General features: G+C 39.8%; 1 protein-coding gene across 2 annotated transcripts; it reads right to left on the bottom strand.

Moving 5' to 3' along the window:
• Positions 1 to 6,188: 6,188 nt before the first annotated feature.
• On the bottom strand, positions 6,189 to 22,095 carry TNMD (tenomodulin). 2 transcript variants are annotated; one of them, XM_081081361.1, is made up of 7 exons: positions 21,907 to 22,035; positions 21,611 to 21,742; positions 12,517 to 12,657; positions 12,211 to 12,312; positions 8,417 to 8,570; positions 6,864 to 7,030; positions 6,189 to 6,566 (listed from the first exon to the last, which is right to left on the bottom strand). In XM_081081361.1, the coding sequence occupies exons 1-7, from the start codon at positions 21,952 to 21,954 to the stop codon at positions 6,357 to 6,359; spliced, it is 954 nt and encodes a 317-aa protein (XP_080937487.1). In that variant the 5' UTR covers positions 21,955 to 22,035; the 3' UTR covers positions 6,189 to 6,356. The 2 variants fall into 2 exon arrangements, with proteins under 2 accessions (XP_080937487.1, XP_080937488.1); XM_081081362.1 differs by lacking the exon at positions 12,211 to 12,312 and having other exon boundaries at positions 21,907 to 22,095.
• Positions 22,096 to 27,074: the final 4,979 nt, after the last annotated feature.

Genomic DNA, 27,074 nt, shown 5'->3' with positions numbered 1-27,074 from the left:
TATACTGAGGATGGTGAAGCAGAAAGATAGATGTGTGGGTCAGTTGACTGGACTATTTGCACTACCTACTTCTACCTTGTCTTAGTCATGTTATTTGGGGAATTTCTGTTATATGCAACTGAACTTAATCCTAAAGAGACAGAAAACACATATATTTGGGAAATCAGGGCTTTGTGGTATCTCTCAGCAAAATTGGTAGACTAATCTGAGAAAGCCATCACTGTTGGTTTTTTTTAAAAAATATATTTTATTGATTTTTTTTACAGAGAGGAAGGGAGAGAGATAGAGAGTTAGAAACATCGATGAGAGAGAAACATCTATCAGCTGCCTTCTGCACATCTCCTACTGGGGAGGTGCCCGCAACCCAGGTACATGCCCTTGACCGGAATTGAACCTGGGACCCTTCAGTCCGCAGGCCGACGCTCTATACACTGAGCCAAACTGGTTTCGGCACTGTTGGATTTTGAAAGAGAAGTTTTCCATCTCTGAGAATATAGGGAGAATTCTTGCTCTCTTGAATCTTTCTGAAAAAAATCTGTCATACTTTCTTGTTTAGATGGTATAGATCTTATCATGCCATCCTATATAATAAAAGCATAATATGCAAATTGACTGAATGGCTGAACAGCGGGATGACCATCTGGTTGACCATCCAGATGACCATCTGGGACCGTGCTATGACAACCATTGGCGCCAGGCCAGCCAAGGCAGGTGTGAAACAATTGGTCAGGGGCCCAGCCATTGCCCCATGATCCCCCGCAGAGGGAGGCCCAGGCCACCGGCCAGCAGGGCGATCAATCAGGGGTGTCCATGATCACCCCAACCAGGGAGGCCCAGGCAACAAACTGATGGGCTGTGGCAGGTGGGCAGGGCCTCCCTCTGTGAGGGAAGCCCGGGTCCCGGGTGCTGGTGGGAAGCCGGTGCTGGCAGCCGGGGGAAGGAAGGCCTACTCCTGCATGAATTTCATGCATTGGGCCTCTAGTATATTATAAATGACTAGACAATAATGAGGGTAGCCTGTTTTCTCTCTCCCACAGTATCTAATAGAGCCAAATGCTCTGTTCTCCACAGCTTGTTGATCATTAGTGTAACAATTACTCTAGATTGACATACCTTGGTAGAAAGACACCCTCAAAGAGATAAGTAGTTTGGAGGAACAGGGAAGGTAAAAGGTCTACTACAAACCATTCTGATTTGAACATGATATGATGTAGCATAACCAAAACATCAAAAGCTATTATTGGCAACATGGGGGATTTATATCACCTTGGTATACCAGATAGGTACACAAAGCTAGAGCAATACTGCTATGAAGAAGCAACCCTCACCCCAATAAATGGATTTCTGTGGACACAGTGAATTTGTGAGTGGCATACCCTATGCAAAATAAACAGGCTCAAATCCCTGTATTCTATTTGTAGCTAGTCACACTACTACTTTTTTACTCTCTGCTTCAGCAAATCAACCAGAGCTAAATCCCCAACCTTTGGCAAGTGTCTTGTTCTTGGTTCACTGATGATTGATAATGATATAAGCCTGAATGTGTTTTAGTAGCTAACATCTCTGTAAGTAAGACTAGCAGAAATACTGCTGTCAGTGGAAAATTCAGAATGGCAAATGATAGCATCAGCAAGGAAGGATAAATATAAACAATATATTCATATCACTGTTAGAGGTAATCTCAACACTATGGAGTTGCTGGACTTTTTTTGTTTTGGTTGAGGGATTTATTGTGGCTTGGTCTGTTTCTCTTGTTTCAACTGCCTCTCTCTTTCTGAGGCCTTGTAGGAAAGACAATAGGCTTGAGTGTTCAATAAAGGAACCCAATATCAAAGCAATCCTATATAATAAAAGCCTAATATGCTAAGTGTTCAGTTGACTGGTAGGCTATTCAACCAATCAAAGCATAATATGCTAATGATATGCTAAAGCCGCTCAAACGTTCGCTATGATGTGTACTGACCACCAGGGGGCAGATGCTCTGACCAGTAGGTTAGCTTGCTGCTGGGGTTCAGCTGATTGGGACTGAGCAAGATGGGCTGGACATGCCCTAGAGCCCTCCCATGGTCCCTTCCTGGCCCCAATCGTGCACCGTGGGGTCCCTCCATCTGGCCTGTGCCCTCTTGCAATCTGGGACCCCTCAGGGGATATCGGAGAGCCAGTTTTGGCCTGATTCTGCAGGCCAGGTCGAGGGACCCCACTGGTGCATGAATTTGTGCACCAGGCCTCTAGTAAGTATATAAATGACTAATTTACTCATTACACTACAAATGCCAGGCTTGACTATTGATTTAAATAAATTATCAATGTAGTCCTTGGGTAAGTAGCTTTCATGAGAATTAATTAAAAATACTGGAGGAGACTGAGGAGCAGAACTTTGAAATGAGCCACAACAATATTTTGTGTGTGTACATTCATACCTGGTTTTTAATGCGAAGCTGCTTAACTTTCTTGTTCAGGAACAGAATGTTGCCTGCAAAATTATTCCCCAGAATACAACTTCTTCCAAAAAAAGAGGCCAAATGAAATCATTTTAAGTGTATAAATAAAATAGATCCACGCATTTCCTGACAGCCTGAATGAGAAGGTCCATATTTATCTCAGTAAGCTTTCAGCATTAGACTTTAGGAGCCAAAGTGACAGTTTTGGACTCAGCCAGACAGTAAGCCTTATATATAAAGACTCCAAATAGATTTCCTTTGCCCCTAGTCCTGCCAAAGAGCCATTTTAGGTGTTCAGGAAAGGCACTGAGCACACTAATGCATAGTGCCCTTATGCTGAGTGGGAACAATGGATAGCGTTGCCTTACCTGGCTTTTCTTGATTGAAGTTTAGATCCCCAAAGAATCTGAAAGGTAATATATTTCTTGTGATTTCACGGCAGCCTTGTTTTTTGCTTTTTTTCATCTTTTTTACACATGGAATCATTGAAAATTGAGAAGAAAATGCAAAAAATCTGCCTTTGTATAATGGAAATAGATAATCAAGCTGTGGGCAATCATCTCTGCTTTTGATCATTCTGGGATTAGAGGAATTCTTTATACTTGTAGAAATAGACTGTGTCAAAAGATAAGGTATACCAAAATAGATTTGAGTAAGATAAGAACGTTCATCACAAATTTCAACAGAACTCAAGGCTGTTTTATATATATATAGTTATATATATAGTTATATATATATATATATATATATATATATATAGTTATATATATATTGATTTCAGAGAGGAAGAGAAAGAGATAGAGAGATATAAACATCAATGATAAGAGAGAATCATTGATTGGATGCCTCCTGCATGCCCACTACTCAGTGGGGGGTGGGGGAATTGAGCCTGAAACCCGAGCATGTGCCCTTGGCCAGAATTGAACCTGGAACCCTTTAGACCACAGGCTGACGCTCTATCCATGGAGCCATACTGGCTAGGGCTAGGCTAACTTTTTAATATTCTGAAATGCAGTGTAACTGTATACTATTTTACAACAACTCTTTTTCCTCTATCTTCTTCCCTCTCTTAGATACTGTACTAGGCTCTGGACAGAGCAAAATGGGGGAGTATGTAGGCTTTCTTTTAGAATTTGCAAGTAAACCCATATGTAAATGGTACATGCAGTGAGTAATATGTTAACGCATACAGGCATAAAATGAAGTAGAGAAAATTTAGGTTTCATATTTAGGTAAAAGAAAAACGGGATTTTTAATCTCTGAGAGAAAACTCTGTAAAGGAGATGGAATGACTGCACAAATAGAGCAGGAAGCTAATGTCCCCCAGATAAGCAAAGGGGGTGGGTAGGGTAATAGGAGAAGAAAAGGGATATGAGATGGTGGTTAAAGGTGGTTTGAGGAAGAACTATTTGAATGCAAGTTAGGCCTAAACCTTAATGTAGTAAGTAACTATTACAGACTTTCAGGAAAGGAAATGGAATTTATAAAGTCTGTAAGTGAAAAATAAACTTTATATAAAAATATTCATTCTACATTCAGCCTGGGAACTTCAACAGGGAGGAGGTTGTAACAGCTGTGCTAAGAAATAAGCATAACTGTGGTCTGGACCATAAGCATAATTGAAGGGTAGTTTAGGAGAACAAGCTGGAAGTATTTGGCATGAGACAAGTGGAGGAGGACAGAGATAATTAGAATTACTGTGAGGTCTCTGGTTTGGGAGGTCAAATTTACTTTGTTGTCCCTCCTTGTAATGGGCAAGGCTTGGTTTAGAGAAGGGTGGTAGAAGTAAGAGAGGCAACTCTAGCTTCAGTGGGGTTGGCCTAAGAGAAGTGCAAAGTGTGATGTAAGGAGTCTGCACAGGATTTGAAAGAGAGTACAAAATCTAGGACAGCAGAACAATATCACACTTTCTCCAACTTGGCCTCAGCTTATATGAAGTGACAGACTAATGTGTTTGGGCTTGTTTGTTTGCTGTTTTGATTAGTTCATCCCCCTAAGCTTGAAATGATTTGAATGCTTCTTTAAGCATGTCCCTGTATTTTCTTTTGCACTCTTGGTCTGTCTCATTAAGGGGATCATACTTTCCCAATGTGAAATTATGTGGCGGTTGAAGAATCTATTTGAACAAGAAATACTTCCTGAGTTAAAATAATGTTACATGGAATTGTTAGCCCTAAAATGTGACATGGAAACTTCTATAACTCATATGTGTGTGTGTGTGTGTGTGTGTGTGTGTGTGTGTGTGTACATGCATATAGCATGCCATATACAACTATAATTAGTTATTGTTTATAAGTTTCTTTACTTGGGCTTATATAAAATTTGGTGTCTTGTTTTTCTTTGGAAATATAGAGTATACCATCACTTCATGTATCCCCCCTTAGAGCATAGTATATGTAATAAAATGTAGACTGCATAAAATTGAGCATCACAGGAATTTAAAATTATTGGTTGATCTTAAAAATCAATGTTAAAAATGAATAATTTATTAAAAAACAATGATAGGGAACATCATAAATTCCATACAACCTCAAATTAATTTCATATGTTTTACATTTTTCTATTCCAACTATAAATTAATGCCTATTATGATCATTGAAGTACTCCAAAATTCTCAGATGTGTTCTAAATCATTAATAAAAAGGAAATATTTTCAGTAATGTTGCATCATTGGTTATGCTTTATTGTGTTCTCATTTGGTGAAAATTGGCAATCCAACTATAGCATGTATGCTAATTATCAATTAATGGCTAGCTAATTTTAACTCATCCTTGGCCAAATCTTGTTCTATTTGCTTCCTCAACTACTAGTAAATGGGGGGATGGTTCCTGGCCCACAGGCATCTTGGTGAAGACTTTACTCTTTGAAAATGCTTTTCTGATGGAAAGTGCCAGTCAGATATTTTCATGACACAATAACTTTGAAGTTAAGCAATAAAGGGGCTACATTCAAATGAAATCGAAAGGAGTGACGGATTGGTTGAACAGATTGACTGGAACATCGAGGTTAGCCTTACTCTCTAACCACTTCTTTTTGTCTCCCCTTTACTCCTTTTCCCTTTCCCAAGCAAAATATCAGGGAATAAGGAATTAGGCCTGACCCTTCCTTTTAAGAAAGTGGCATATTGCTAGTTCCTAGTGGTTTTGGAGGGGAAAAATCCCATTTGACTCCTCATCTCAGTAATTTCCTATCATGCCTGTTTCTCTGAATGATATTTATGGGTCTAACTTTTCCAGACAATTGCCTTGGAAAGTTATGTAACTAGATGCGAATCTAAAGACAGGTCAGACTTAAAGGTTATGAAGTGTTGAATTTGTCCAAAGTTGAGTTTCTGTTCACAGGAGAGCCCAGAACCCCTTTTTTGCTGGGTTAGAATTCTCCTTTGCTGAGTCTGAGCACTTGGAATATTTTAGTGTTGTCTGTCCAGCGGCTTAATAAATGCTTAAGCGAGTCCACAGTATGTCTCTCACATAATTAAACATTGGGGCTATGCACAAAAGGACACGTTTTTATGCATTAGTTAGGGGGACATTTTATCATCATCCTCTCATTCCCACTTTCTCATTACCACACAGTAAAACATGGTATTTAAGAATTCTTATGCTTTGCCCTTTCCTACTCCCCAAACCTGATGAAATGCAAGTTTCCATTGTTGTCATACATGTTACACAGATATGCTCCATCTCAGTTGCAGGAAATATTCTCAGCAAGCACTTACCCAGTGTGTTCAGTAGCAATCAGGCCATTGACAATGATGTAGAAGTTTATTAGAACATGAGAGAGGAATTACCAACAAGTAATTCTGGAGTACTGGCTACCAGGAGCCAAATGCCTCATAGGCAGAAATTCATTGAATAGCATGCATTTATTATATATTGGCTGTCTGAAGTTTAAGAAATGAGCTCAAACTTGCTGCTAGACCCTCCCCAGCATGCGAGCCACCCACCAGTTGCAAGGCATGATGACACGACAGATAACTCGCCCTCCTTGGTAGCAGTAGGGATACGGGTAGTAACCTAGTAAAGGTTCACAGACGCGGCGGCAGTAGCGGTTGCCTCGACGGCAGTAAATACAACAATAACCTCTCTCATCCAGCATGGGGTCAAATTCTATTCCATTTTCAGTCTGAAAGAAGAAGAAGCCAGTGTTGGAGGAGAAGATTCACTAGGAAGAGGACTATAAGATTATATGAGTTTGGGGACTGGTGAGAAATTTAGTTGTTAGCCTTATCATGGAGATATCTCAGTAGGGATCAAGACTGATTTAAATGAGCCTCCTAGGGATTTCAAGTTTCTTAAATATTTTTTGTTAGAACAGTGATTATTTTCCTTTCAATGACTTTGATCTGAGGGATACTAATTTAGCATATGAATTTTGAGGGTTTTGTTTTTCCACTACCAAGAAAACAGAAACATAACTCACATAGTCATTTATTGGAAGTTCTTCTTCACTTGCTTGTCTGGCATGACGGGTCTTCTCCACCTTCACTTGAGGGACCACCCATTGTTCATTTTGTTCAATGCCCTTTTTTTCGGTGGTAGGAAAGTGAAGATCTTCACCATCCTCCTCAAAGTCTTGTAACTCTGAAACTAAAGTAATAAATACAAAGTTGGGATACAACTGCTTTGCAAAAGTTTCTGAAAGAAGTGATTGGGAGATTAGCATTTGGGGGTAGAGATTTTCCCTATGTCTTCTCACTATCATCATTTAGACATGCATGAACCACTTTTCCAAAATCTTTCAGCTGATATCTTAAAGAGATTTTTCAAAACAAATTTGACTATTCCCACGTAAACAGACCTCTTCTTTGCTCATTTGGCATCAAACACTTACTGCTTTGCCTCGTTAGCACACTACATTAGAGACTGAGGACAGGGGATCTCTGTGTCTTCCAAAATGATTTTATCCACAGTAGGTACTCAAATATGTTTATGTTGCCTAATTTGATTTGGTACTCTCTGTCCCTCTGTCACCCTTACTCTTCCCTGTTTTAACTATTTTAAAACTTTCTATTTAGAAATAATCAGATTCACAGAAGAGTTGCAAAGATAGTACAAAGTTCCTGTATACCTTTCACCCAGTTCCCTAATGTTAGCATCTTACATAACCATAATACAAAGTTCAAAACTAAGAAATTAGCATTGGTATGATACTATTAGCTAAACTACAAACTTTATTCCAAGTTAATTATTTCCACCAATGTCCTTTAGAAAAAAACAACAACGCTGAAGCAGAAGTTCTAGCATCCAACCCAGGGCACCACATTGCATTTAGTCGCCTTTTTTTTTTTCAAGGCACAAGAGAACCAATAGATGCCTGCATCGGTTCGAGTGGCCCCTCTTGAGTAATATAGTAGTCTACGCTGTACACAATGAGGGAAGCCAAATTATACATTAGCGTGGCAGAAAAATATACCCAGAGACCTTTGTCTTCTCTATGGGCTGACTGGAAGTTCAGAGCTGAACTCTTCTACTCTGAACCTCTAGCCTTCAATTACTTTTATAGTGATTCCTAAAACAGCCACAAAGAAATTTGTATTGCAGTGACTGTCCTATCATCTGGGAAGAAGGCCACCATTTGACACAGAGAATCCTTCTTGAGACAACAGTGCATTGTTTTGGCTCTTCTCTCCTCTGGTCTTGGGTTGAATACACAGTGATTTGAGCAATAGTCTAGTATCCTGAGTGCAATAAACAGATGTACTAAGAAAGACAGATTAGCTTTTTGCTATCATTGATCACATTAAGGTGGTGTTACCTTTGCTGGGATATTTAAAAGCCTGTCAGCATTAATTTACCTAATTTATAACCTGGCTGTGAAAAATTCCCTCCTCACTGGCAGTCAGCATATACAGTTTCATCTAAGAAGATATAAGCAGATCATTTATTTTTTCTAGAAATGTAGTCTCTGAATGCTGGGAACATTAACCTGTTACTGACTTTGGAAAGAGAAGGAGGAGGAGAAGAAAGCCATACCTGCTATTAGAGTGGGATTGATCCAATACATGGTCACATTATCACAAATCTCCAGAATTTTGGAATTTTTAAGAAAGTCTCGGTTTTCAATTGGCTTTTCTGCTGGGACCCAAATGACTGACTGTTCAAAGAAAGTTGTGGTAATTTCTTCATTCTGAGAGAAAAAAGTAGTTCAGAGTGGGAATAGGCAGAAAAATTAATAAAATGAGTGAGACATTATGGGATAATGAAAAAAATAACCCCCACACCTGTATTTTGAGTCTGAATAACAGTTTCCATCCCAGGGCTCCCAGTGAACTAGCTCTGGGCTTTGCACACAGTAGTGGTACCCTTGGAGAGTTAACAACCAATCCCTCCTTGCAGTAAGGTTGCTCACTGACACAATAGCCTTCTCTGCTACCATTCACTTAAAGTCAGGAAGGTTCTTCAATATCTAAACCACCATCCCCCCCAATTGGGCCAAGTATGCTTTAATTTGGGCTTCTGGAATCCTAAGTAATTTACATTTATTTTATCTCTTTTAAATGGAAGTTGTGAGTGCCTGCCTTGTTTTAGGTTTGAAACTAGGCTTGCAAACAGAATTTTATCTAAAAGTGAAAAAACTGCTATAATCTAAACTGGTGAGATCAGTGAAATAGCAACCAAACCTAATAGTTTGGTTTTACAAGATTTGCCTTTTAATAATAGCTAGGTGGAGTGCAAAAGATGTCCTTTTTGTTTTAAAGTCAACTCCAGCTCTTGGCTTGACTGACCTTACCACACTATAACTCCTTTCATTCTAGACAAACTTAGGGTTTGTCTCACAGAGTGTTTTTCCTTTAGGTAGACTTTCTTATATTGTCAAGAATGTCCCCTTCTCCTCAGTTTCTAGTATTGGAAGTAGTTGTCTTGTATACTCTGGACAAAAAAGAGGCCACATACTAAACCTGACAAGCTAGGGGAGGTCTGTATGGTGGGCCTTACAAACTCAGAGACCTAAAGTAACCACACAGGATGGTCTGAAATGAAAACTTCCCAACTAGAAGTGATACCAGTACTTATGTCCTAGACTGGTATCTTCCTTGACAAAGGTCAATCTGTACCTTTACTGAGCCTATTTTCTTTTTGCATCTAAGATAACATGATAATATACCTTTGGAATGTCAGGGTAATTTCCGTTTACCAGTCCCCTCAGGGCACAATCTCCAAACAAAGGAAAGACAAACAAAACAAAACAACCCCCCTCCCCACAAAACCCTTCACTATTATTGTCATTTGTTAACTATCCTATACCCACCAATGGAAAAGAAGAATGTGTCTATTCCTTTCACTTTTTACCCAGTACTACAGGTTCCCCACATTCCTTGCTCCTGCCTCTCTATTCTATCACCAATGGATTTCATGTAACCACCTCATGCCTGCTTCTTTGATTGTAATATATAAAATAAGGTGCAAAACTACCATTTTCTGGAGTATTTTTTCAATCTCTTGAGATTTTGCTTCCCAGCAATTGTCAGTTTGATTCAAATGAACTTATAAAAATTCTTACAGGTTTGGACATTTTTTATGTTGACAATATCTAGTTCTTACTCCTTGTCTTTTGGGCTTCGATAGCCCCCCCCCCCCCCTAATTAGGCTTTTCCTTTTCTCTTTTGTTTCCTTTTAGCTTTATGATTTCAGTGTTTTAATTTATTCCGTGAAATATAGCTTTGTACAATTCTTCTCTAGTCATCTAAAACTATCAAGTCTTAGTTCCTTTGCCCTTGAGTTTGTATAAAGACCTTGGGAGGCATTGAAAGGGACTGTATAAAGTGAGGTCTGCATTCTGGCTAGCTTTGTTAGCAAAATCAGGGCTATTTTTATACCTGCTCTGCATGTTTAACATGCACAAACCATGGATACAGAGGTAGGGAAATACAGAATAAGAGGTTTTTTTGTCATTCAGGACCACAAATTTGTCTCAAAAAAATCTGTAGGCTAAATATAAAAAATAGGTTTTTCTTGAAGATAAAGTAATCTCACTATCATGAGAAAAATACTTGTGCTATTCAAAAGACCCAGCAAAATTAACTGAAGAATAAATTGGGGTCAAGATGAGACATTATGGATCATTGCCTTTACTATTTATTTTTTCAGAAAAATAAATCTTGAGAGCTTGTTTGGAGGTTCTAGCAGGGGAGCGCAGCTACTCGTATACCCTTGACCGAAGACCGGTCCTCTCCTGGGGGGGGGGGGCGGGGGGAGGTCGTCCTCTTCGACCGAGCGCGCAGCTTCGGGAGGGACGCACATGGATCGGTGAGGGAGGAGGGGGACACCCGCCTAGCCAGCCAGATCAGCCGAATCAACCCTGGCGATCAATGGGGTGACAGGTGTCGCAGCCAGATCGCCCTCACATCCAGAAAAATAAATCTTATTGTGTCAGTTTGAACTCTAATTTCTGGCTGGCCCTATTCAACAGCTTACATTATTTTCTGTAAAAAGCAGCATATGATATTGGGTGTAGTAGCTTTTTAACCTATTCATTCTCCTTTCATCTTACCCTTACCTCCCATATTAATTCTAATATCCTGGAAGTTTTTCTGTTCCTCAGATGCATCTAACTTATGCTTATTTTAAAAAATCTCCAAAGTTTTTACTACCATAGACCTTAGGAAATATTTTTCTTAGACATTCTAGTACCAAAGGTCTATAACTTCTCTAGCCATAAGGAGACCAGTAGCATGTCCATAGGAGCTAATGACAGCTCTGATACTTGGTCAAGGGAAAGGAAAAAGTGCTCCTTACCCCATCTTACCCCTTCCCCTGAAAATAAGAAAAAGAAATGATAAATTGGTGGATGAGAATTAAGATGGAGAGAGTGGGTAGGAGAAAAGTGAAAAAGAACAGGGGAGAGAGAAAAAAGAGGTATTTACAGTATATAGAGAGGCCACTGTATCATTGCCATAATATCACTACATTTACTAGTGAAACTCTAAAACAAAACCAGCCAAAGCAAACAAACATTCATTTCTTCCTGGCTACAGGTGGGGAGCGGGGTTTTGCTGTCACACTATGGCCTTAGCTAACATTCCACTTCTTCCTCCACTGATAGCAACATACTGTACTTACAGACAGAATATGAGGGAAAAATTAAGAGCCTTGGGGCTCTATTGATGGCTATATTTTAGGCAATAATCCTTTATGTCCCACTAGGCTTTCAGGGGCCATTCAATAATTGCACCTAGCCTAGTGGTATATTTTCAGAGAAATTGTATTACACTGTAGTTCTCACCTTCTTTGTTTTTGCCTTTCCTAGTGAGATTAAATGTTATTTAATCCATTAGCAGCCCAGCATAAAATGGCATGGTGAATGAACTGAAATCATTAAAATAGGTGAATGTTACAGTGTGACAAAAGTGGCACGGATCCTCAGTGGCCTTGGAACTTTTCTTTTTAAGACTTTACCTTAGGCAGGATTTATTTTGTGCTGCTGCTCACCCCTTTTACTAGAAATCTTTGGTTTGGGAGCAGAGATACATAATGTTAAAGGCTACACCAGTATAAAAGTACAGTGTTGCACCTAAAAGCATGAACTAGATTTGTTTGAAAGGCCAGAGTCAAGATCCCAATCTGTCCCTGACTATCTTTGTGACCTTGGGCAAGTCACTTTTGGCTCTGAGTCCTAGTTTCTTTATCTGAAAATGGGGACACTAATAGTACCTACCTATAAGGTCCAAGTGAGAATCAAATCAGAGTAAAGCATTTAGTACAATGTCTGGCACATAGTTAGCACCCAATAAATGATGGCTTTTATTGCCACTATTACTCTTACATACCTCATCTATTTCCTCCTCTGGTTCAGAAAATTCAGGAATCACTTTGATCTGAGTTTTGATGAAGCATTTTTGAAGACCTACAAAGTAGATGCCAGTGTATCCCTATTAAATAGAAAAAAAATACCTCCTGAAATAGCCATAATTAATGAGTCCCATTGTCTATCAGGGCCCTAGGCTGTAAAAATTTGAATTCCAAGGGAAAGCTTTGTCTTATAAATTAAATGAAGGCTAGAGGCTATTTTTAACTCAACTAGAATGTTCTAATATTTTCAGTGGGAAGCCTTTGGGGGGAAATATCCAACTTACATTTTTAAAGTCATGTACTTCCAATGTTTCATCAGTGCCATTTCCACTTCTGAATATTTCAGTTCTGGTCACAGGATCAATTTCCATGTAAATCTTCTTCTTCTCTCCATTGCTGTAGAAAGTGTGCTCCATGTCATATGTCTGGGAGAACAAAGGAAAACAAGTCTAAGATACTCAGTGTGTTCCTTCATATGACATTTTAATTGGGTAACATCTGGGGTGCCTTTGCTTTCCAGAGTCTTTGTAGTGAGGTGCCATCTCAGCAGCTTGCTGTTGGGAATTTTCTGAGACTGGAGATTAAAGTGAGGTGCTTTTGGGCACTGGGGCTGATATGAGGATCTCTTTGGAGCCAATAGTTTGTATTTGAGCCAAGTTGCTAAACTAATTAATAAGAATTCCAACAAATAGATCATGATATTTTTCAAAAACAGCTTGTAAAGTACTTCTCCCTTGTGTTGAACACAAGGATCAAGTAAAACCTGTGGTGTTCCTTTAAGCTACTACGCATACTTGCCTAAGTGCTTAGTGGTCACCCCTCACTCCCCAGGAAATTCATTAGGGCTGAGACAAAATTTGAACCCATTTAGAATGTTTAGGTATTGTTCTTTATCTCCTTATCTCCCCAGGGCTTTAATATTGATTCCACAATCTTTTTAGGATCTGAAAACCATTCTCCTTGGCCAATTTTAGGTAATAATCTTACCCTGGCCCCAATTGCTTCCTTTTGCCCTTTAAACTCCAGGAAACATTTACTGCCTCCCCCTAATCTTCTCTTTTATAGGCTAACCGACCCCCCTCTGCTTATTCCTGAATTTTGTTTGCCAAACCTGATAATTGGTTTCAGGTTCTCCAGATTCTCTTATATAGTGGGGCCTTGACTTACGAGTGTCCCGACTAACGAGTTTTTTGAGATACCAGCTGTCTCTTGGCCGATTTTTTGCATTGAGTTGATAGAGTAATTTGAGTTAATGAGCTCCTTAACGAGCTCGGTCTCAGAACGAATTAAACTCTTAAGTCAAGGCCCCACTGTATATAGAATTCAAGCGCCTCGCACTAAGTAATATGGAGTCTCCCAAGGAGAGTGCCGTGGAAAGGCTGCTTATCAGGTCATTCTTGAGTGGTTGAAATAAAACCCCAGACTCTCTCCGGCCCTCTATAAGAGGCAATTCTCTTTCTAATGGCCAAGAAGACCAGTCCTACAGAGTGTCCCAGTTTAGGAGTAAGCCCATCACTTACAAGTGAGGACACTTTTACAGCCAAAAGCAAATAATAAGCCTGAAGGAATTTGCTCTCTGTCACAAACCAGGCCAGACTTGGTGCCATGTGGAAGTCTATCTTATCCTTGTCGGTAGGAGACCTTCAGTTATCAAGTTTCTTTATGCTCATTTTTTCTTACAAAAAAAAAGTTTGGTAAACTAAAAGCCTGAAAAAGCAAGACATCTCCAGAGCAAATGTTGCTTTCTAATGACATGATTCCCAGTGGCAGCTGTTTAGAGCTTGCACTGGTTTACATTGTTTTTTCATGTCCGCTGGTGTCTGTAGCTGAATGTTAGTTTAACCTGGTCAAATTTTCCCTAACTCAAGTAGAAAAACAAGTTGGAAGGGTTTGTAGAAACAATGTTATTTCAAGCATGAGATGTCTGTGTAGTTGCTGAATAGGAGAACAAGAGACAATGTCCTTTACCTCTTAGTAACCCTACAGTGCCTTGGACATGGCCCGCACTTAAGTATTTGTTGAATGAGGTTTTCCCACCAATGGCTATTTCTAATCTTCTTAAAGAGAGATTTTGAGCATTGGCAAGATTTTTTTAAGTGACCCGTATTTTAAAAGAGAAAGGAAAACAGTATTTGGAATTTCCCAGCAACTGCAGAGTTAACTCAGGAAGTCTAGCCTGATTTGTGACAGGTAGCAAATTCCTTTAGGCTTGTTATTTGCTTCTAGTTATAAATATGTCCTCTGTTCCAGCTCTGTGGCCAACTTGAGAAATTTCTACCTATGGCAACAAATTGAGCTCTCATTTGGCCTGACCTGAGAAGAGAGGCATCTACTTCAGTTCCAGTCTTGTCAGATCTCCAGGCAAGGGAGAATTTCTTTAGAAATACTATCCATTGTTGAGACAAATGTCGACACTACTAGTCATTGGGGGTGTGGTGGGGTGTTTGTTTCATCAGTAGCACCACTGATGGATTATTGCATGGAAAAATGAGGTTAGAGACTAGGGGATGTTGGAAGGCTGCCTACCTGGGCAAAAGAAAATACAGGCTGTATTTTCAATCAATCGTAGAAGACTATGGAACCATACTGGTGACATTTAGAATTTCAGTGTACTTTTGTGGAATGAGTTTTCCTGCATTGTTGGCAATGCACCTCACTTGGACACCTTGCTAGATGAAAACTATTGGAAACTGCCAAGCTCAGCAGATCTTGATTATTTTCAACATTCCTTAACAAAGTTTGTTTTATTTTGTTTTTGGTGGAGGAGGAGGGGTCCATTCTGATTATATTAATTAACCAGCTTGTTGGCTTTTTTGTTAGCAATGGTAGGTTGCTAAATAGAGTGGGGTCAGAATGACTTCATTTATGTGTGAATCTTGGGTGGGGTGGGGAACTATATATTCACCCAGATGGAATTCCACTATCAAAGGTGTCCTTTTGGAACAGACTATCTTTTGTCTAGGAAGATGATGCTGGTGTCTCATTTTGGACTGGTTGAGGATGAGTTTGAGCAAATCCAGACATACTGTCTCGCCTGGGTCCCTGTGGAGCACATTGCCTTGGTAATGGCTATGCAAGCTTCACTGGCCCATATGAAGACTGAGCTCATGCCTTTGACCTTAGAAGTAATTTTCTCTCTACTAAGCTTGCTGGCTCAGGGGCTGAGGGTCTTTCTGAAGATAAAGGAATAAATGGTTTTGTCTTCTCCTAAGCACAAACTAAAACAGAGACAGGAGGCTGGCCTGAGAGAGGTCTGAGTGGGATCCCACTAGCTCATCTGAGAGTGCTCTCAACTCAGCTTTATTCTAGGAAGAACAGAATATGATAAGAAGTACACTTCTGTCAAATTGGCAGATTGGGAAGGTTGATCTAGGAAGGTGTTTCCAGCTTCCCTTTTCTGTTCTTTTTATATCCTGTTCACTTTGTACCCTCCTAGTCCTTTTCCCTTTTCCCATTTCCTTCTAAAAACTTTGTTTTCTGTCTAAACATCTAAGAATCTACTGGTGCTTCAGCTACCTTATGTAAAAAAAATATCAATCTTACAAATTATTTCACACTAAGATGGTAGTTATAGGTATTTGTCTGTCAAAATAATTTAGTATAATACTTAACTCAAAGGAATGAATTACTAATGGTGAATTTTAAGCACAATGGTACCAGGAAACTAGGAATTGGAGATATTGGGGGGGGGGGGGCAAAGACATCTTTCCAGTACCACTCAAATGGGTTCCTACCTCACCCATGCATAAGGCTGGTTTTAACTATAAGGCCCAGCACAGTAGAGTGGGACAGGTAAGTCAATGGAGTGAAATATGACTCAGAAGTGAAATGAGATAGGTACATGGTTAGGCCTAGGCAGTAAGAGATGTAAGAAGACCACACTGACAAAACATGGAGAGAACACAAACTCATTTCTCCTCCCTGCCCAGGAATTCATTGTTCCTCAGTCCAGTTAAATCCTCTACTCAGGCAGCAAATGAACCCTAACATCCCCCTTTCACAGTTTGCCCTGTTTTCTTGCCTCAATTTGTGACAATATCTGAGATCATAAAAGTAAGCTTTTTATAAAGAGTAACACTGCCTCAGATCTCAGTGTGATGGATCTGTTTGGAGGCAAGTAGGTTTAGCCTGTCCTGAAAGGGATTTGAGGGCATTTGGCTTAGGTTTGTTTTCTGAAGCCTGTGATTAATCTAGCTGCTCTTCTCTCCACCTTCATCCTTTACTGCCTGTTTATGAGATACACTCTCCAAAGGTGAAATACATGCTCAGAATAGCTGGCTAGTAGGTGTTAAACTGGAAGGAAGGGAAAGGAATGTATGATACCATATCATTACCAACCTAGCCTGTGGGAATTAAAGGGCCTCTGGGTATTTCTTTACCAACACAGAGCAGACAGATTGTTTCTTATGCAAAGTTGGACTTCTGCATCTTCAATCACCAGTTCTCAGCCCTGAAAAAAATTGGCATAAGCAGCACAGACATTCCTCTTGTTCAACAAGAAAAATACCATTTCTTTCATCTACAGACTGGCTGGGAAGTTTTCCCCTGCTCCCTCCCTCCCCCACGTATCCATTATTCTTAAATGCAGCTGAAAAACAGTGGAAAGAATCCTCAGACCAGATTCTAGTTCTAGCCTCAACTCTGCCACTTATAAGCCGTGTGACTTTGGGCAAGTCATCAAATGTTTCTGGAGGCTCAGTTGAATGTTGAATAGCTGACAAAATCAGTTCTGCTCAGAATTGGGCTGATACCTGTCAGGTTGACCAGTGGACTGTCACTACCTTTAGAACTCTTGGGTTGCTTTCTCCATAGAGCCCAATTCCACTCTCAACCACTAAAGGACAACTCCCTTGTAGACCCAGGCTTTCCTTCCTGGTGCCATGCACGTTGCTTAGAAAATGCTGCCTTAAGAGAATGACGGGACTGAATAAAAATGTGCCCATTGCCCTAGCCAGTTTGGCTCAGTGGATAGAGCATCTGCCTGCAGATCGAGAGGTCCCAGGTTCCATTCCGGTCAAGGGCATGTACCTTGGTTGTGGGAACATCCCCAGTAGGAGGTGTGCAGGAGGCAGCTGATGGATGTTTCTCTCTCATCGATGTTCCTAACTCTCTATCTCTCTTTCTTCCTCTCTGTAAAAAATAAATAAAATATATATAAAAAATGTGCCCATAGTAGCCAGAGTCCTGATCTACATAATCAGAGTGACACTGAGTAGCCTAGAGCAAGAGCTGGCCTAGTAAGAGTTTCTATTCAAAAGTGGGCTTTCTCCCACATTAGTTTAGGAGGAAAATAAAATGAAGAGCAGTATTCTCTTTTAAAATGCTGACATGGCACCATCTGGTGAAGCTCAATTGCTCTGTTAAAGAGATTCCAGCTACAACTCCAACTTTTTCCTTGAGGGTGTGAATGCTTCTCCAGACCCACATTTCACCCACCAAACTGCTTTGTTGGAAAGCCCAGGGTACTCAGGGAGGAAAGTTGTATCTCCTGTGTGTCTCAAAGAGGAGTGAAAAAAGTTGGTCTCTGGCCAATGCTAGCATTAGAGACTTAGGCATAAGAAAGCTGGACCCAGACTTAGCCAAAGAGTGTTTTTTCTGAGCAAATGATTTTCAGCCTAGAATGATACTGGGCTTGCAATCCTGAGTTAGACTGTTTTAATGGTTGTGTACAGTTGAGGTGGTGGGGAGGGCAGAAGGATGCCCACCTATCTCTATCACGTCTTATCTCATTCTGGTAGTATGGAGATTTGAGGAGACCTCCCCAGGAATTTTTTTTATTGTTGTGTGGGCCTTAGAACTTATGGTTTCCAAACAGCCCTAACGTTACCATGAAATTCCTTGGTCTGGCAGGACTAACAGCTTTTAATTAATTTAATTTATTGTTCTTTTGCCTCATTCTACAAAACATTGGAGAGGATAGGTTACAAGGTATCTGCTACATCTAAAAACTTTCAGTTTAAGGGCTTGGATTTTTCCGACTTGTTTTCTCCAGGTTGGATTAATTAACTAGAATGTTGGCTCCTGATTGTTTCAAGTTAAGTGTGCAATACAGGGCGCTTTAAGCAAAAATGACTGCTTCAAAGTCCCTGTGCAGTCACTGCCTGGAAGTGAAACCTCATTGTAATGCTCTCTCAAAATCTCTGAGACTGAATAGGTCCCCTCTGCTTGGTTAAGAAAGCTAAAACAAGGGATCAATGGATTGGCTTTCATTCAGTCCAAGTGGCTCCTATATGTGGCTGTGGTTTAGGGGGCCTGTTAGCCTATAGCGGAGTGCAACAGCACACCCGGAGTTATTCTTCTTTGTTTCACTTTATTTTTATCCATTTCTCTCTCCGATGCGCACGGACACACACACACACACACACACACACACACACACACAGGCACTTGTGCTTGTGTCTGAAGTGTGTGAGGAGAGGGAGTCAAGTATGGCTTAGTCCCCATTTGGGATCAAGGATTTGGATCTTTTGTAGACACCAAGGTGGGAAATGAAGGAGGGAGGGGAAGGACTTACTGGCATGGAAATGTCAACACCAGATGTAGAATGTTAAATAAACACTGTTAAAAAACAGATGTTGAAAAACAAAATAAAAAGGTGTGGTGGAGGTTAAAGTAGCAAACACTAAGAGCTTGGAGAAAGCCCCAAGACAGCAAATAAGTCACTGCCATTTATAATCACAACAGCATCAACAGTTCCCTCGACCAATGGCCCCCAAGGGTTCCACAGATTTTTAAAGGAAAGTCCAGAAAAGCCTGGGTTTTAATCTGCTAACTGTTGTTTCCTGCTAGGTCATGCTCTTAAGGGAGAGGGGCTCTTTAATTTGTGTAAAATGCCTGGGTCCTTTTCCTCTGCATATCTTTTCCCAAGACTAATCTGACTGCTCTGCTCTTTTTAGGATTCCTAAGTCAACTTTGAGGCAAGCTTATTGGCAGTATTAGGTAATAATTAGACCATATATATTAGATCATAGATGGCCCCGTGGACTCTTTGGGAATTGAAGGGATTTGTAGACTGAGTGAACCATATGCATCTCCAGCTGGTTCCTTATGTTGCAATGGATCCAGCCTAATCTTGTGAAGGCCAGGACTTAAATATTAAATACAATAAATTTCAACTCCCCATTAGGATTGAGAACAAATAACCTTCATTCAAGGTGGATTGCCCAAAGAGACATCGATGGTCTTTTATAAGATTACTTTGTAATAACTTTGTTCATTTCTGAGAATCCCTTTGTTGAAAATTATATCTCAAGATGGATTACTTCATGAGAGATTTAATTCTTGATAAACTTCATTTGGTAGCATATCTCACCTATTTTGTATATGCATTGACTAAGTTTGACTTTTGGTTTGAGAAATCACAGAATTGGTTCTTATAATCCATAAAAAAAGAACTGAAGTGAGAAACAAAGGTGGTATAATACAGAAGCAAAGGGGGCCATGGGTACTGTTAGTGAGTTTGGCATCTTGCAAGATAAGGTCCCCACCTAGTCATTTATAGTTGCACTTAGGCAAATAGCATTGTAAGTTTAGAAAAACACAAACTCAGAATAGTATTGTCAGTACCAATGGCTACAATAAAACAAGAAAGCCCATCTGGCTCCAAGTTTAGGTGGGCATGTATGAGTGATCAAAAGGGCTAGCTACCTAGCATATTCAATTAAGTACATATGGACATGGAGAGCAAAAGTGTTTATTGTCCTCTAACTCATCTGTAATTGTCAGGAGGACCTGGAATTCAATAGCGGGATAACGTATCACCTTGTGCATTAGCTAAGTGGTAGCAGAATTGGATTCGAATGTATTTTGGCACCCTTGTTCATTTGCTATTTCATTCCTGATCTCTATTGCTTTGCCCACTTTGCCAGGCTGAATATGGGTGACTTCTCTAGAAAGACATGTGAACAGTACCTAGTTCAGAAGCAAGTAGCAGTGATTATCTATCTATCTATCTATCTATCTATCTATCTATCTATCTATCATCTATCTATCTATCTATCTATCTATCTATCTATCTATCTATCCATCATCTATCTATCATCATTATCTATCATCTATCTAGAAAGAGCTAATTATAGGAATTCGGTGATACCTGAAATCCTTTCTGGAACAAAATATAAATAAAAAGGCAAACAAAGTAGGCTGTTTCCCTCTTTATTCTCCCTACTACTTAAAATAAAGTAGCTTCTGGGACTAAATGAAAGTGGGTATGACAGCAGAGGTGAAGAATCCAAGGAGTCTTTCTTTTGGACACTTATTCAATTGATTTTCTATTTTCTTCCCCACTGACTTTCCTTCTACATCAATCCATATTCTCTCTTCTCTGCTCCTATCGCTCCTTTGGCTCCTAATGGTCCGTTCCAACCCATTTTCTTCTTGTCTCTAATCCTTCCTCCTGCACTCATGCCTTTTTCTCCCTACGTCTGTTGTCAAATAGAAATGAGCATCTCATGACAACAAACTAATAACAACAGCAACAACGATAGCAACCCACATGCAGAAATAAAAATATGGAAGAGCCAGAAAAACATCTTGAGACATTGTAGCTTGTACATTTATTACTTCTCTTTCAAATGAAAATTGTTGGCATGAAGGGTCTTTGATTTTTTTAAGTCATATCTAGACTTTCCCATTGCTTGGGGGCCCGGGAGTAACAAGAACACTGAAGTACACTAATATCAACTACAAAGGCCAGCCAAGCTTCACCAAATGACCCTAATATCTGAAACTTTCTGAGATACCTGTGATTTATGACTTGTGTCACTTATTTCTAACTTGTGGCTTTAGTATCTCAGTGGGATTGCAACAATTGTGGCTGGTGAGGTGCTGAAAACTTCATTTTATTTTTTTAGGTCATAAATAAATGTAAACTCAGGTATAAAAATCACTCCTTCTGAAAAGGAGTTTGCTGCCTGTCCTCACAGCAGATGCGTTAAGTCAGAAACATAATCCCTGAAAATCCTTTGCTGCCATTTCTGGTGGTTTCTTCTTATGCGGTGGTATAATTACTTTTCCATCAGTTTCTGCCCAGATAATTGAAAGAAAGATGGAAAATATTTTCTTCTTACAGTAAAAATTTTGCTTCTAGGAAGAGTCTTTACTCCTTAAAGCCAGGAATTACAAAAGAATGGGTTAATTCTACAGTCTATCATTACTAACCGAAATAAAAACAAAACAAAACAAAACAAAACAAAACACCTTTTTCCTTTACCAAGATAATTAGGCAAATAAAAAAGAGCAAAATCTTGATTCAGCTTTTTATATCACCAGAAAATAAACACAAAAGGGACTTAATGACTTTCATTTTCAGACCAATATACATGTCAATGACTAATTAAATTCAAAACAAGCATTGGAGCATAATGTGCATTTACTTACTTTTTTGGGTGTCTCTGGCCAGAAGTGCTTGCCCCCCCAAAACAAAACAATTAGAGTTAAGGCCAGGATACCAAACACCAATCCACAAATCTTAAGTGATTTACATATCTTCTTGGATTTAAAAGCTTCTGCCTACACAAAGAACAGAGAAAATAAAACAATACACAATAATCCTTAAAATAGCAAGCCATAATTCAAAGTCACCTTTGATTTCACTTTCTAATGTTCTCATTGCAATACAATAAATCTGTACAGCCATACTTCTGCTCAAAAGGGAAAAATATGAATCAACTTACATTTAGAATGTGACAGTCCTCACAGTTCTCTGGAGGATTCTTTGCCATGGTCTCTCAGCACACAGTACTCTTTCCCGGCTTTGAGAGAACTGAGACCACTGCTGAGGTGGAGTTGCAAGTGAGTCGCCTAACAGATGCCAGAGGAGAAGCTGAATTTATATGGCTCAAATATGTCATACAAGAGCCTGCGGGAGCCCAGGGGGATCCTGTGCTGTGATTTGTTACATAGATGTACCCATATATGTATATAACTTCTGTGCACAGAATTCAATCCAGAATGGCAAAGACAGAAGGTTATAATGAAAACTATTGTCCTGGGGGTTGGTTTGGAAGGGAACCAAGCCTAGGACACATTGAAATGATTTTTCACTATGAACTTAAAATATAAATGGTAATACATGCTGTAAACTCCAGAAATAAGCAAGCAAAACAAGAAGAGAAATGAAGTCCTGATTTCAATTCCATTTGATTTAACAAATATTTATTGCAGGGATATCAAATGTCAGGCACTGTGCTTGGCATTGGAGAGTCAGAAATGAATAAGGTATTTTCTCCTCCATTATGTTAAAGCTCTTTGAGGACTGAGATCAATATGTATTCAACGAATTATAATTAAAAATATATTAAAATCTTTAAATATACGTTTTCTTTCTCTCTTTGTCCTATCTCTCAGATTATTTTCCTTTCCGAGGTTATCTTCCTTAATCTATTCCTTAATGTTGATAATCCTTATGGTTCTATCCTTGATGACCGTCACATGCTATATACACTTCTTAGATGATCTTATTCACTTCTACAGTTTAAAATATCACTTATGCATCAATGATTTTCAAATCTGTATTTATAACCTCTTTCTATCTCTTGAATTTCAAAGTAATTTGAATATATCTACCAAGATGTGCCTCAGAAATTATAAATGCAACATGTCCTCCATCAAACTCTTCTTTTTTAAAATACCCCCTTCTCCCATTCTACTTTCTTTCCTCTATTCCTAATCTTGGCTGGTGGCTATATTAATTTACTAGAACTGCCATAACAAAGTACCCCAGACTAGATGGTTTAAACAACATAAATTTATATTTTCACAGCTTTGGAAGCTAGAAGTCCAAGATCAATGTGTCAGCAGACTTGGTTTCTTCTGAGGTCTCCCACTTTGCCTTGTATATAGCCTTTTTTCATTTTCACATGGCATTCTCCCTCTATTCATGTCTATATCCTAATTCCTCTTCTTACAAAAGCACAGTCATTGGATTAGGGTTCATCCATAGGACCTTATTTTTCTTTACCTCTTTAAAGGCCCTATCTTCAAATAGTCACATTCTAAGATACTGGGTATTAAGGCTTTAACTTATGAAATTGTTGGGCATGGCGGGGGCGGGGGAGTGGGGGGACAATTCAGCCCATAACAGTGGAACCATCACTCATCCAATCTTCAAAACCAGAAACCTGAGATTTGTCCTAGATTCTACTTTCTTTTCCACATTTTCTTTATCTAATAATTCACCAAGTCATCTAAAAAATTTTGTTTGTATTGATTTTTTAGAGAGAGAAAGGAAGGCAGAGGTAGAGAGAGGGAGAGGGAGAGGGAGAGAGAGAGAGAGAGAGAGAGAGAGAGAGAGAGAGAGAGAGAGAGAAATATCAATGTGAGAAAGAAACATTGATCAGTTGCCTTTAGTATGCAACCCGCCCAGGGATTGAGCCTGCAACCTGGGCATGTGCCCTGATCGGGAATCAAACTGGCAACTTTTTAGTGCATGGGATGATGCACAACCAACTTAGCCACAATGGCCAAAGTGTCACCAAATCTTATTGATTAGAAATTCTTATAGTTTCAGTTATTATTTCTTCTCTATGTTGACTGCTAAAGCCTTAGTTTATGTTGCCATTTTCTATGATAAATCTCAAATCCCTATCTCTAACCCAGGCTGCTCTCTCAGGGCTCCAGACAAATGTGTTCACCTAACTTGCTGAATATCTCCGCTTAGATAGCTCAGGAGCACCTCAAATACCAAACTGATTTAATTATCTTCATTTCCAAACATACTTCCTTCTGTATTACCTCTCACTAAATGACACAATGACTAATCTCTAGATTAGAAACTTCCAAATGATCCTTTATTTCTTCCTCTTCTTGTTCACTCCCATGCTTAATCAATTACAAACTTTAGCCAATTTTGCCTCTAAATTATCTCACCAATCCTATTCTCTCCCTCCTTAATTGCCACTGCCATAGTTGAGGTTCTCATAGTTACTTTTACTATTGCAATAGAAGCCTCACTGATTTCTTTGCCTTTGATCCACTGCCTTCAAGGTGATCTTACTAAGACTCAAATGTAAGTATAATCTCTACCTTGCTTAAAATTCTTTTGTGTCTATTTGTTGTCTATGAAATTGGTACATCATAGCCACTTCATGGTCTGGACCCTGTCTATCTCTCCATCCTTGACTTTGGATAATTTCCTCCATAGAGATGGAGTCAACTGGAACTCACAGCAGGGCAGAGTCATGGAGCATGTATATATTACTTCATATACATCCTAATGTCATGAAGGAAAATAATTTTCTAATTATTGCAGACATTATCATGTAGGAAATTAATTATGCAATTTATGAGATATAAGTTATGGTTCCATTTGTTGTAAAATTCTTTGGCCAAGCTTTTAAAAAAGGAAAGTTATGAGAGACGTCTCATATGGAAAAACCTATATTTACTGTGTTAGGTGGTTCCTCCTCAACAATGTTACTCATGCCAATGCTTTTGTTATACTTTATTGATACTGAGCACCCTCTGCTTCTTAACACTAGGACATTTAAACATGATATACTCTTTTTGAATTTTCCTTCCTCCCCTTGTCTACCTGGAAAATTGCCGTTTAGCTTTCAAAATGCTGCCTAGAGGTTACCAGTTCCTGAAACCCTTCCCTGGTCTCATCTCTACTGTTTCATTGAGTTCATCACCCTTTCCCTTATTCTATTTTTATATCTTGTTCAGACTTCAAATGTTGCACTTATACTGCATATAATTAGTTTTATGTATTTTCCTCCTGACCAGATTTTGAGATCTTCTAAAACATGCCTTATTTATTAAAAGGATTGAATTTAAATAGAGGTCAAAGCAGTGTGCCATCGAGGCATAAAAAGAGGAGTGATTAATTCTGATTCGGGAGAGCAGGGAAAGTGGCACAAAGCACATGAAATTTAAGTAGATTGTTCATTCATTAGTACTGTTATTCAGTGCCTTTTCTATGTTGCAGGCACTGTTATTGGGGCTGGATACATATTTGGTAGTGGACAAGACAAACACAGTCCCTGACATTATAGAGCTCAGTCTAGTTGGTGAGACAGAAGTTAAACTAACGGGAGAAAATCCTGTAAGTAAATTTAAAAGTATACATTATAAAATACACTAAAAAGGGAATGCTCAAGGTGCTATGAAAGCACCTAATTTGGAATAGAAAGATCAGGGAAGTCCATGCTGAGGAGATGTCCCTTAAGCTAGACCAGAATAATGAGTAGAAGTTAGCCAGTGAAGAATTGGGAAAAGATTATTCCAGGTAGAGAGAAAAGCACATGCAGGCAGAAGCAGAAAGAGGTTGTATTTGAAGAGTAAAAGATATGGTTGTCATACAATGAATGAATATGAGAGTTGCTTGAGATAAGGCTGAAGACATGGGAAGGAACCATGTCACACACAATTGTATCTATTAAGCCTGTTTTTAGCTGCATGTAACAGAAACCAAGTTATGGTGGTTTAACAAAACGAGTTTATTTTTCTGATATAATAGAGCCTCAATCTCAGTAGTTGAGGGTTCATGCAAGTTCCATCTTTTTGTTCTGTGGTCCTTTGAGCATGACTTCCCTTTTCATGCTTCTAAGATGGTTGCTTTACCTCCAGGCAAGAAAACAGGAGATAATGCAAAGGGCAAGACATGTGCCTCCTGAGTCTGTCTGTTTCCATCAGTTTTCCTGGATCCCTATCCTATAGATCTCTGCTTATTTTCTTGGCCAGAACTGTATTGGATGACCACCTCTAGCTAAAATGGAGTCTGGGAGAGGTTTTATTTTTCAACTCAGTATATTACTACCCCTAACAAAACCCTGGTTTTGTTATAGAAGGGGGAAACATTGAGTAGGCAACTTATAGTTTCTATCACAAGGGCCATGGGAAGGGGCTTGAAGTTTATTTTGAGAACAATGGAAATTCACTAAAAGGTTTTAAGCATGGAGGATACACAGTTCCTTCCATGTTTATTAGCATCCTTCTGGCTGTTGTGAGAAGAATACATTGTAAGGGGGCAAGAATTGTAAAAGGTTGACAAGTTAGGAGGTGATGGTGGCTTGGACTGAGGAATATCGTATCTAATAAAGAGGGAATATGCAAATTGACCATCACGCCATAACAAGATGGCTGCTCCCACAGTGAAGGCCAAGTTACCGTAATGAGCCTTAACAAGCAATCAGCAGGGACCTGAGGCTGAGTGGCACTGGGCCAGGGCAGGGGACCTGAGGCTATGATCCCTGCCTGGTGGGGCTTGACAGGGCACCTCAGACTGTGCCCCCAACCCTGGTGCCATGCCAGGGGACATCAGGCTGTGCCCCCCACCTGCAGGGCTTGATGGGGACCTCAGGCCATGCACCCCATCCTGGTGCTGGGCTGGGAGACCTGAGGCTGCACCTCCTGCCTGGCAGGGCTTGATGGGGGACCTCAGACCACACCCCCTGGCCTGGGCCAGGGGACCTCAAGGTGCACCCCCTGGCCCAGGTTGGGGGACCTCAGGCTGTGCTCCCCACATCAGCACCAGGCCAGACGACCTGAGGCTGTGATCCCCACCCGGCGGGGCTTGATGGGTTGGGGCTGGCTGGGTCTGGATTTAGCCCAATGGGGGTGGGGCCAGCCAGGTCTGGGTCTTGCATGATTTTGATGTGCATGTGGGTGGGCGGGACTTGACTCTGGTTCCTGTGGTATGCCCCAGACTCTGACAGGAGGAAGATTTTCATATACATTTTACTAATTATCTTTCATCTCTGACACTTCTATTATACAGAAAGGGCAAATAGCAATATTAAAATATTTCCTCTAATTCCCTGTTAATATGCATGAATTTCATACGCTGGGATATATATATTGGAGGCCCAGTGCACACAAATTTGTGCACTTGGGGGGTGGG

Source organism: Myotis nattereri, assembly GCF_964212035.1.
Source record: "Myotis nattereri genome assembly, chromosome: X".
NCBI classification, from domain to species: domain Eukaryota; kingdom Metazoa; phylum Chordata; class Mammalia; order Chiroptera; family Vespertilionidae; genus Myotis; species Myotis nattereri.
Note: the sequence above shows the minus strand (reverse complement) of the source record. Positions and strands in the feature narration are given on the sequence as shown.

What these genes read in the sequence shown, in the direction of transcription:
- TNMD (XM_081081361.1), bottom strand. Translation starts at nt 21,954, where the DNA reads ATGGCAAAGAATCCTCCAGAGAACTGTGAGGACTGTCACATTCTAAAT. An exon ending in CAATCCCACTCTAATAGCAG is followed by an intron (nt 7,031 to 8,416) that starts GTATGGCTTTCT and finishes TTATTACTTTAG; the next exon opens with TTTCAGAGTTACAAGACTTT. An exon ending in AACTTCCAATAAATGACTAT is followed by an intron (nt 6,567 to 6,863) that starts GTGAGTTATGTT and finishes TTCTTCTTTCAG; the next exon opens with ACTGAAAATGGAATAGAATT.